Source organism: Nestor notabilis, unplaced genomic scaffold (assembly GCF_000696875.1).
Source record: "Nestor notabilis isolate BGI_N333 unplaced genomic scaffold, ASM69687v1 scaffold9119, whole genome shotgun sequence".
Classification (NCBI taxonomy): Eukaryota; Metazoa; Chordata; class Aves; order Psittaciformes; family Psittacidae; genus Nestor; species Nestor notabilis.
The window spans coordinates 2,816-13,954 of NW_009942338.1; the positions used below are offsets into that span (position 1 = coordinate 2,816).

General features: G+C 48.8%; 1 protein-coding gene across 1 annotated transcript in view; it reads right to left on the reverse strand.

Annotated features, from left to right (window-relative positions):
* TMEM39A (transmembrane protein 39A) overlaps positions 1-5,875 on the reverse strand; it is an 8,601-nt gene extending 2,726 nt beyond the window's left edge. The window contains exons 1-5 of the mRNA XM_010021351.1: positions 5,763-5,875; positions 3,635-3,857; positions 2,195-2,278; positions 720-862; positions 1-306 (exon numbers count right to left, since the gene is read on the reverse strand). The exon at positions 1-306 is cut by the window's left edge and continues 58 nt beyond it. Of these exons, the coding sequence (XP_010019653.1) occupies positions 1-306; positions 720-862; positions 2,195-2,278; positions 3,635-3,857; positions 5,763-5,875 (869 nt within the window). The remainder of the gene's footprint in view (positions 307-719; positions 863-2,194; positions 2,279-3,634; positions 3,858-5,762) is intronic.
* Between the last annotated feature and the right edge of the window lie 5,264 nt (positions 5,876-11,139).

Below are 11,139 nucleotides of genomic sequence, written 5' to 3' on the forward strand. Positions count from 1 at the left end.
AAGAGAGAGTTGAAGAGAACTTCCTTGATTCTGCGGTTGAAGTCTGCCTTTAGGCACTCCACCTCATTGCGGATGAGATCTGGGGAAAGGGGGCAGCTGTGGGTGGGGATGGACGTGGGGTTATTGAACTGTTCCCTCAGGGATTCCCACAGGAGAGACAGGAAATCTTTGGGTTTGACCAGGCTGCTGACAGCTGACGCCCCGTCGTCCACCATCTGGTCCTGTACCAAGTAATCACAGTCCGCAGGTAGGGGCTGTGCTCTGCTGTCCTGGTGGAAGCAGCACAGAGGAACGTAGACACCAAATCTGTGGGGAGAGAAAGAAATGAAGGGCTGAAATGACAGACAACCCAACATGAAGCAGGGGCACCTTCTCGACAGATGAGAAGGTCCCTTATGAGAGGGACCTTCATTCCATAAGCTAGTGGCCATCTCTTCTCCCCCATAAAAGTCCAGAGGCTTCAACAGTGAAGCTTCCTTAAATCCCATTTGTGGAACCAATGATTCCGTTGGCTCAGGCTTTGGTCACAGTAAAAGCCCCTCACATACAGCATGCTGAGGTGATAGCTTCACCAGCTCACTGCTGCCACCTCCTCAGCCACTTCAATGCCAAGATGAGGAGCTAGATTAGAACCACCAGCTCTGCTTCCCGTGGTGGCTCATCCAGCCCCCAGCAGCTCTGCTCCCCTCCCCCTGAAGGTACGAGGCAGTGTCACTCACGGGTAGCCCAGGAAGAGCAGGTTGAGCACAGAATGGCTGCGGAAGAGGTTGACCAAAGTCCAGCAGAGCACCCATCCACAGAGGGTGAGCAGCACCAGGCGCACCAGGTAGTGAATCGCTGATGTTGCACCCACCTGAGAGGCCTGCAAATGGAGAAGAAACATTCAGCAGCTTGGAAGCAGATGAGCATAGGGGGTGCCTGTGGAGGAGGAGAACGGTGCCAGGAGGCACTGTGAGAGGGATGGATGGCTGCCCTTTTCCTCCTGGAAGCAGGAGACTGGCTCTCCTACAAAGGTGAACATCTTTGACTTTACCCATGATTGCTAGAATCCGAGATTCAAATAAGCACAAGTTGTAGGGCATGGCTAAAATAGGGTCTGCAAAGTAGAAAATACTTTTGCTCGAGTCCCTTATTGCTCTGATGATAGTCCAGAAAAGTCTGAGACATTCCCTCTTGCTCTTTCCTTCAGAAGGATCATGCCTCATCATTCACTTCCCTAAAGAACTGGAATGTCACAGTTCTCAGCTGAGGGAGGAGAAGAAGGTGCACCCTGGCAAGCCCAAAGCTAGATTTCCACCACTCATCTATTGGGTGTAGAGGCTGCAGTCTATTGAGGAGGCACCACCTGGAAAAGGAAAGCGAGAAAGCTTGTTCCAGTCTCCAGAATGGAGAAGGCAACTGAACTAGGGAAAGGTTCTCGGGGGTTAGAGCTCATAGATGGGATGTGCAAGAAGTCTTATGGAGAATGTGAGCATAAATGAAAATGAGAGGAACCGGAGATGAAAGGAGAACTTCAGAGATCCCATCTTCTCCATTCACCTATTCCGCAATGGTTCCTTTATCTTACTTATTTTTAAATGTATTGTTTAGCCTTGTGTTGTATTAACCATTTCAGTGGACAGAACTTCCATCTTCCTCAAAAAGACCTTGCTCAAACATACATTTGGCCTGGTTCTCCTCTCACAAGCAGAGAGAGGGTCTTCAAAATCTGAGGTGACACGACCACGGTCTCAGTTATCGAGTAACCAGCACTGGAAAAGCAGTTCCATCACCTATTCCTTTTTCACTTTAGTGTACTCAGACATCCTCCTCCTGACCTTTCCCCTCTCATCTCCTGTTCATTCTTGGCTAACTCCCTATTTACCTCTCTGCTAAATTGCAATTCCCTCAGCCACTTCTCTGGCAGGAGATAAGTGAGGTACAATATTGGCCTGCAGGGAAAAAGAAGCAAGTGGGAGCATCTCCTTCATCTCCTTCTAGCTGCAGAGGCAACTCAGCTACCCAATATTGCAGGACATGAATGGGCTCAAGGAGAAGGCATCCCCAAAATCTTAGTTCTTCACACCTAGATGTGTTCTGGGGGGAAAAAACCCTCCAGCTCTCCAACTTGCAGAACTTTCTGAGGCCACAGATGGTCATGCTCTGCAGCCAGTACTAGGGGCAGGAGAGGAAGCCTCCGAGATGGTTATGTTACCTCAGAGATGAGGGCCCACACCAGCCTCCGCGCCAGCATCACTGTGATGAACGCCGCCAGGTGATAGTCAATGAGGTGAAAGTTCTGAAGGAGGAAAGAAAAAAGGGTCTTCACCAGGGGAAGGGGCTCTGGAACCACCCAGCTGGGGTGGGACGGGAAAGCTGGCTGCTGGGAGCGCGTCAGGACCTCGGGTAAGCATTCCCCAAGTCTCTCCCTTAGGGATGAGGGAGAACATCAGGAACGCAGGAATGTCTCCAGATGTAAGATCTTCCCCACATGGAGGTTCCTTCCAAAGGAGAGATTTCCACTGAAAACAAACCCACCCTTCAGGCAGGTGTTTTTGTGGTCAAAGGGACATCTTGGGCCAGGATTGCAAGTCCTCCCTGGAAAAGCCACTGAGCCACCAGAGCAAGGGCAGATGCAATGGAGCCCAGAGGGAGCGCACCAGGTCGCTTTAGCTCCTGGTCTCAGAAATGGTCTGTGGTGACCAATGTTCCCTGGTAATCAGGTTGATCTGAGAAGTGTTATCTTCATGAGCCATAGATCTGTATCAGAAGTTTAATGCTGGCTCTGCCTGCTTCAAATTAGATAAGGTTTTTGGACACCATCTGTTTTTTCAAGGAAGCTATCAAATGTGGCTAAAAAAGAGCAGAGTGTGAACACTGCTGTTTGGGACTTCAAGGCCATTTGGGGTAAAAAAAGAACGCTTGACTTCTGATGGGAACAAACAAATGACCATTAAATCCTTTCGGGTAGGGAGCCTCAAACTGCTCTCTGTTCAAAGCAAGCATGGCAAGAGCTGCACTCGAAACCGGTAACTGCACCACCAGCACCACCTGCCGGTATAGTCGACTGAGGAGCCACCTCAGGCTTCCAAGCAGCAAGGACACAATATAAGCTGAAGGACCACTCCAGAGGCTAGCTTCATCCACATGAGGTTTGCTGACTCAGGTATAGGTCAGTGCCACGTTGTGCAGCTTACTGGGCCAGGACGAAGACTGAAGCTGAGGAGACTGGAAGCCTGACATAAGCTGAGGAGCCCTTCCCCAACTCCTCTGCTGCTGATGTGCTGTGAGATCCTAATGAAAACTTGCATCATCATCTCCCTTCTCTCAGGCTCTGCTGTTTCCACTGGTTAGGGGCACCCACGGCAGGAGACAGCAGGCTCCTGGAGTCTCAACTTCATTTCAAACCCTAGGATCTAGCTAGGCCATGCAAGGAATTTCCACTGAAGGAGTCCTGCTGACACTTCTCTCTCACCTTCTATGTATTTTCTCCCCTGTAAAATGGGGGATGGCATGGTCCTGGCTGATGGGGGTGCATGTGAACTCCCCTTCACTCCCCTAATGTCAAATGTTTGGTGATTCCTGGACTGTGGAAGCATGAAAAGAAGCCATGTAATGAAAAAGCACGAGTGATGCCATTTGCTGGGGAACTCACCAGTGAGGTGCAGGAAGCAGGGTGATTGTACGGGTACCACCAGACAGTCTTGTAGATGTTGATGTACTGAATGAAGAGGGCTACCAGCAGGTAGATGAAGAACAGGAATTCAAAGAGGAGGCTCCCATCCAGTGGCAGCTCAGGGATGCGGCAGTGACGGACGGGCTCTGGAGTGATCAGCGCTGTGATGGGAGGCGCCGAGAGGCTGAGGGCACTGCCATTCCTGAAGAGACACACAGCACTCACGTGGTAAACATCCTCCATCATCTCTACCATTCTGCAGGACAGGGAGTGCTCGAGGTTGTGAATTTGGGGCTGGGCATTGCTAAAGAAGAGGTGGCAGTACTCTCACATTCGTATTTCTGGCATGAGGCTGGTGGTGAGCTTCACCTTAGCTCAGCCAAAACCAGTGTTCAGCACATTCTGGCAGCAGATTGAGCTGTTGTGACAGGCCCAACTTGTAGATGGAGGAAGACAAGTACACAGAGTGAGGAAGCAACTCCAAGCAACAAGCATTGAGGACTCTGTGCCAGACTGAGCACTTAATGTTACCTCTCCATATGAGGAAAGGCTGAGAAAGTTGGGGTTGTTCAACCTGGACAAGGCTCCAGAGAGACTTTGTTGCAGCCTTTCAGTTCTTAAAAGGGGCCTATAAGAGAGATAGGGAGAGACTTTTTAGCAGGGCCTGTTGCAAGAGGATGAGAGGTGATAGTTTTAAACTAAAAGAAGGAAGATTCTTTACACTGAGGGTGGTAAAACACTGGCACAGGTTGCCCAGAGAGGTGGTGGATGAACCATCCCTGGAGACATTCAAGGCCAGGCTGGATGTGGTTCTGGGCAACCTGATCTAGTTGAGCATGTCCCTGCTCATTGCAGCAGTTGGACTAGATGAGCTTTGAAGGTCCCTTCCAACCCAAATCATTCTATGATTCTATGAATATTCACTCCTTCTGCCCATCGCTAACACATTACAGCAGCACCCGGCTTCCATCTCTAGTGCTGCAGTGTCCATCGTCTCTCCACTCACAGTTCCTCTCTTTAAAAAGAGGGGTAACTAAATATGGAACAGAGGAGTTCAGCCACTTCCTAGAGGCTGACTTCTCAAGTGCTCTCACGCTTCCTTTTTTCCTAGCCTTCAGAGGGGGACAGGACAACTAAAAGCTCCAGCAGCCTGAACTGATGAAGGAAGTTCAGACACAAACTCTGCTGTGTCTGACTGGAACCAGGATAAGCAGCGCTCACCCAGGACCCTGGGGCACAGACTCCATGGTCTAAAGTCACTTGTTGCTCAAGAAACTAAGACTGTGACATGTGTCCCAGCCAGAGAAGTCTTTAAAGGCCAAAGCTAAATGGCTTGGATCTCTCTACTCTGTAAGGATAAGCCTATACCAGATTGATCAGGGCCTCAACATGCAGCAAAGAGCTTCTCTAGTTTGCTAACTTCTGCATAGAAGGAAGTAACACTGGGCCTTTTTAGTCTTCATGCCAAATGTGGAGATCTAAATGTCACTACGTGTTCATTTTTCAGCCCTCAACTTCCTCAGAAAATGGAGAGGAGCTTTGCCAACTGAATTACTCTCATCTGCAGCCAGCAGGGCTAAAACAGAGTACAGGCATCCTCCTGCCCTGCCTTTCTATCACGTAGGAGAAGGGACTCACAGCCAAGCTCTGACATGTCACACTAACTCCCTGTAGCACTGCAGGCAAGAGAGACAAGAACTCATGATCTGCAAGGACTCCCTGCTCGGGGGACTGCTGAAGGGAAGGACAATATGAGCACTGTGCCATTTCCACCCCTGGCCATTGTGACCATGGTGAGCAGTGAAGGGTGGCTGTGACCACTTCCACAATCCTCCCCACGGGGCTGATTTTAATGCGTGAAGTCATGAGGGGGGCCATAATGGGAATGATGGCAGCAGAGCTCAGAAGAGAAGCTGGAAGAGGTTTGTCATGCAGGGCATGTTCCCTCTTGGATGGGCCACCTCCTAATGCCACAACAGAGGGCTCGAGGTTCCCATGTCCCAGTTTTTCGTTTTAACCATGAAGCCACACTCATGCAGAGTGGATCAAGGCTCCTCAGCTTCCAGTGCTCCCACAGGTATCTCAACCACCCTCCCTTTGTCCTCACCTGTTTCTCAGCCCAGCACCGTTCCCGCAGCTCCCACCAACCAGTGTCTGGAGAGAAGGCAAAGCTGAACGGCTTAGCTGCTGCCGGCTGGGTCCCCTCCTTCCACCGGGCATGACCAGGAACCAAGCCACTTCCAGTGCCTCCCTGAGACCCACACCACGATCCTGAAGCCTTCCCACGTCTGCAAACGAAGCACAAACATCACTTAAGCTGCAAACTTAGTTCATGCCAAAGGAAGCCACTCTCGCACACTCAGAGCACTGGGGGACACCCATCAGCACCCTAAAGCACTGTGGCATTTCAGTGGCACCAGATCAGAGTCTGCTTGCATACACTGAATGGACACCACTGACACTGTGTCTTTAAAAAGGAGCTGCTTAAATTAGCCATCAGTGCCTGTTTGCACTTCCTGTGGGCTGGAAAGCACAAGGAGCATGTCCAGTGCTGGAGAACACACAGTTCTGTGCCTCATTTCAAAAGCAAGCCCGGGAAAAGCCCTCTCCTGTTCTGGTGCAAGGGGCTACTACAGCTTCACAGGTCTTTTTAATGACCCAACACACTGACAGGCTCTGGGGCTGGTGGGTGATTTGGACCCTCTCTGCCAGAGCTCTGAACAGACTGATCTCCATGAAGTTAACTGCACGGTTCAGATCAAGAAGCCCAGACAAGAGGTAATGGCTTCAACCTGAAAGAGGGGAGATTTAGATTGGATTTAAGGCAGAAGCTCTTCCCTGTGAGGGTGCTGAGGCACTGGCACAGGGTGTACAGAGAAGCTGTGGCTGCCCCATCACTGGCAGTGTTCAAGGCCAGGTTGGACACAGGGGCTTGGAGCAACCTGGTGTTAGTGGAAGGTGTCCCTGCCCGTGGCAGGGGCTTGGAGCTGGATAAGCTTTAAGGTCCCTTCCAACCCAAACCATTCTAGGCTTCAGTGAGATCCCTTCTGTGCTAAGAAAGCCTCACTGGCACAATGGTAGGAAGCCCGCTTAAAAGTGGTTCTAGTTAGCAGAGTAGTGCAGCAAACCACTCATGTATGCATGTACTTCAGTGCACATACAGGCAAGCATGTACCCCAGCCCTCAAAAAACAGGAAAAAAAGAGGTAAAAAGTAAGCCTCTACAGATTTATTTCAAATGACACATTTAAATCAATGAGGTCCTTAAACTGAATGAGTATGAGAGGCTAGGCAGCTCCAAATGTCAGTAGCAAAGGTGGATTCTCTGGCACAGACTTTATCACTTCCCATATGATTTTGCTTTTATTTCCCTGGTTTCCACATGCCCCTGAAGGATTTCTGCAGTTGGAGAAGTTGCTGATGGCCAGCAGGCAGAACTGAGTGTGAATGTGGGAATCATTCTAACTGCTCATGCTGTACAGATTCAAGACACTGAGTGAGCATCTCACTACAAGGCCTCTGGTGCGTCTGCATGTCTGTAGACTCATCAGCTGCCCTTTTAGCAAAGTAGCATAGCCAGAACCAACCCAGCATCCAAAAAAGCACCTCTCACCTTCCAGGGAACTCTGGATCTAGCTGTTGAATTTACAGATGGAACCCATCTATTCAGAACTCAGTTATCACCTCCTTGAAACCCCTGAGAAAACACAGAGATACCAGGAAGTTTGCTCAGTGAGTCACACATTGTCCCCATGAGCACAGTGTGCAGGAGAACTGGACTCCCTCAAATTATCATCCTCTGGGTTAAAATTTCCCATCCTTCGTCCCTGCTCCAATAACCAGTTCTCAGCATTTCCACAAAAATCAAGGTGTTTCAAAAGCTGAATGCTTTCCACATACCCACATGAAGGTCACGCACACACAAAGCAAGAAGAGTTGTGAAATGACATGAAAGGAGAGAGCAAACACTGGATAATTTGGGGTTGGAAGCAAATAATGTGTTTTGGCAGACTTCAAAACTCTCCTTATAATTCCAATGAGGGCACAAGAGAGAGTTGAAGCCTTCCTTACCTTTCTTTTCCCTTGCCTTCCCTTCCTAGTCAAGACTAAAGCATTTCTCTAGGATGTTCTAGAATATTAGCTGGGAATACATGTGTTTCATGAATTAAATATAAACAGCAGAAAATCCTCCTGTGTACACCAGATGAGCAGGGGCAGCAACAGACACTGCAGAATTCACTAGAGCATCCAAACACTTTACAGCAGCTGCTAAGGATGAAGAAGAAAATGAGAAAAACCTCTAAAAGGAGCAACTTTTGAAAGCATTTTAAGACAGATTAAACTGTTACAGGGCCTGTGGAAGCTCAAAACAGTGTGATTCAACCTCCAGGATGTTTCTGATAGCAGATGCAATATGATGGTGGTCTGATTAGTGCTATTAACAGTGGAAGGTATTTGATGCCACATTCAGTAATACATGTAAATAATTTAACAGCTCTCATTAGTAGTATCCCATTAGTATTAGTGTGATTGCATTAGTATGCTCCACATGCTCGCCTATATAGACACTTGGACACTGTGTAATTGTACTCCCACCCTCTGGCTTTGCAAACCAGTAAAATGTAGGTTTCTACCACTCCAAAAGAATGCCTGTGGAAAGGAAAGGAGACCTCCTGAACATCAGTGCACCATATTTTAACTGCACTTGAATAAGCCCTTTCACACTGATCTGTGAACATATAGACTGGGCTGTTCCTCAAGCTTTAAATATCTTTACTTCACTGCAGTTGAATGAAATTAGCTAAATCTTAGAGCAAAATCAGCCTCAGAACTATCCCTGGGTTGTCTGCTTTTGTTTTGTAAACCCAGCCACACAAAACTGAAGCTCCCCAGATAAAGTGAAACAACGCAGGGAGATTACAGATCAGTTTGACTCCAAGTCTGCTTGTTTTGGCCTTGAACCAATGAACAGCCCCTCCTTTTGGAGGGGACAGACATGGGAAAAGCCTCTTGATAGTTTTCAATTAATAAACAAAGGCATGACTCTGCTGGAAAACAATATGCTAACATGGGGGAAAAAAAGTGTCCACGACCCTTTAGTCCAACAGACAAGACTCCTGTGTGCATCCAAGTCACAAGAAGTATTAATAAAAAGCCTCAGAACAAGCTGGGAGTCTCCCAGCTCCCTTCTCTGTTTGCAGAGTCCCCACCCCACCAGCAACCTTATTTTATAGAGAGTCACAGGTACAAAACCTGAGTAATAAAAGAGAAAAGCTTCCTGACAAGTCTCTTCAGTCCATTAATGTGATTCGACATTGTTCATAGAATCACAGAATGGTTTGTGTTGGAAAGGACCTTAAGATCATGTAGTTCCACCCCCCTGCCATGAGCAGGGACACCTCTCACTAGAGCAAGTTGCTCCACGCCCCTGTGTCCAACCTGGCCTTGACCACGGCCAGGGAGGGGCCAGCCACAGCTTCTCTGGGCACCCTGTGCCAGCACCTCAGCACCCTCACAGGGAAGAACTTCTTCCTTAGATCTAACCTGAACTTCCCCTGTTTCAGTTTGAACCTATCACCCCTTGTCCTGTCACTGCAGTCCCTGATGAAGAGTCCCTCTCCAGCATCCTTGCAGCCCCCTTCAGACACTGGAAGCTGCTCTGAGGTCTTCCCAGCTCACCTATAATTTCACTCAAAATAAGTCGCACACTTGTAGTCCCTCCCTCTCCAACACCCCCGGAACAGAAGCTGCTGAGCTCACAAGATCTCCTCTCTCAGGCATATGTGGGCATCATAAAAACACACAAGAACCATCTGGGGACCAAGTACAGAACAGTGGTCCTGTCCTCCCAAAGAGAATGGGTATGTGTATGGGCAACTCTTGGGTCCTAGAGAGGGACCACACACAAAACCTTCAGCTGTGACATGGTTATAAGAAGATCGAGGAAGGTAATGCATCAGCCCCTCTGATCTCCAATTCTTGCTTTTAGGGCTACAGAAAGCACTTGGGCATTTTGTTTGTCTGTACCAGCACTCTCCCTCCCCATCAGCTCCCCAGGCAGAATGAATGTAAGCAAGCACAGCTGTGAGCAAGGTTTTACTGGTGAAGAGCAAGGCAGATGAACTATCCACCAGTCCAGAGGTGAAGCAGCACACAGCCCTGTGCTGCTCCCCAGGGACCAATACTCAGTATCGTGTTCCTGCATCAGCAGCTGCCCAAACAGCTCTTGCAAGAGACAAATCAGGAGAGAGTCAGTGACTCATCAGAATGAAAAGTCTGCCTGGTTCCCCATCTCTTTGCTGGAAATGCTGCAATGCTCAGCCAGTTCTGCGGATGGTGTGGATGTATTTTAATTGGAGAACGTGAGAGAGCCTCCAGTCCTCTTGGGAAGCTCGCTGCAGAGCTTGGAAAACTCTCAAGAGGCTCTCCTTGCCTCCACAAGTCCTACCACCAGCTACTCCCAAGAGCAGCAAGGGAAACGCGGCCACCCTCACTTGCAGCAACATGGCCTGAGAAGACCACAAGTGTCTCACTGCAACTGTCTTGACCAAAGCAGCCTTTTTCCTGTCAATAAGTGTGTGACATCTTGGGGTGAGGCAACAAGTTGCCTCTGTGGCTGTTAGCAAGGGAGCTCTGCCTACCTTCTCCTCAGCCACACAGAAGCCCCTAGTGTTGTCTAGTGCCAGAAGCAGCCATTCAGTGCTGCCCATCTCCAAAGCACTCCCATATCCCGGTAGCTCTCAATTCCTCCCCGCTGCTGCCACTACCTGTCCCCTGCTGTCAGGAGCACTGGCTTCTAGGTCATTTTCCTCCAAAAAGGAACACATATCCTAGAACTGGACTGTTTGGACAAGCCCTGAGGCACAGCTCCTGGACCACAAAGGCAAAGAACTATTTAAGAGCTGGAGAATTCACCCTGACCTGATAAAAAGGCTCCTTCCCCAGCACAGCCTCTCTTCTCACCCCACAGGTGACGACAACTCACCATGTCCCCAACAGTGGCTTATTTGTAATACCTGGTTTGCACAGCTGGAAAAAGAGTTTCCAGCCCCTGGGAAACCCATTTCCGGAAGGATGGGAGGAGAAAAATAGGGTGGGATTCTCTAACCTTTGGGATTAAATATGTACTGTAACAGTCGTGACTTTCAGCTGGCAGACAAACAGCTCTTTCTCCTCTTCCTCCCTTCTACGCCCATCAGTCTCTGAAACTGAAACAAGCAATGTAAAAAGGTCTCTTGGTTATTCATGTGCTCACTTCAAGTTGTTGTAGCTGGGCAACCTCATCCCAAACATGCATTTGTCCAGCAATCCAAATGTCTTAGCAAATTATCAGCAAATCGACTTTATAGTGAAGTTTTCTTTTGAACTCCTGTGAGTCCTGGTTCCTATGGCTTGGTTTTACTTCCTTTTAGTGTGAGCCTCTATTTATTTATGTTAAATAAAACCATTTTGACAGCTGGAAAAATGAGACCTAAAGCTGGTAAC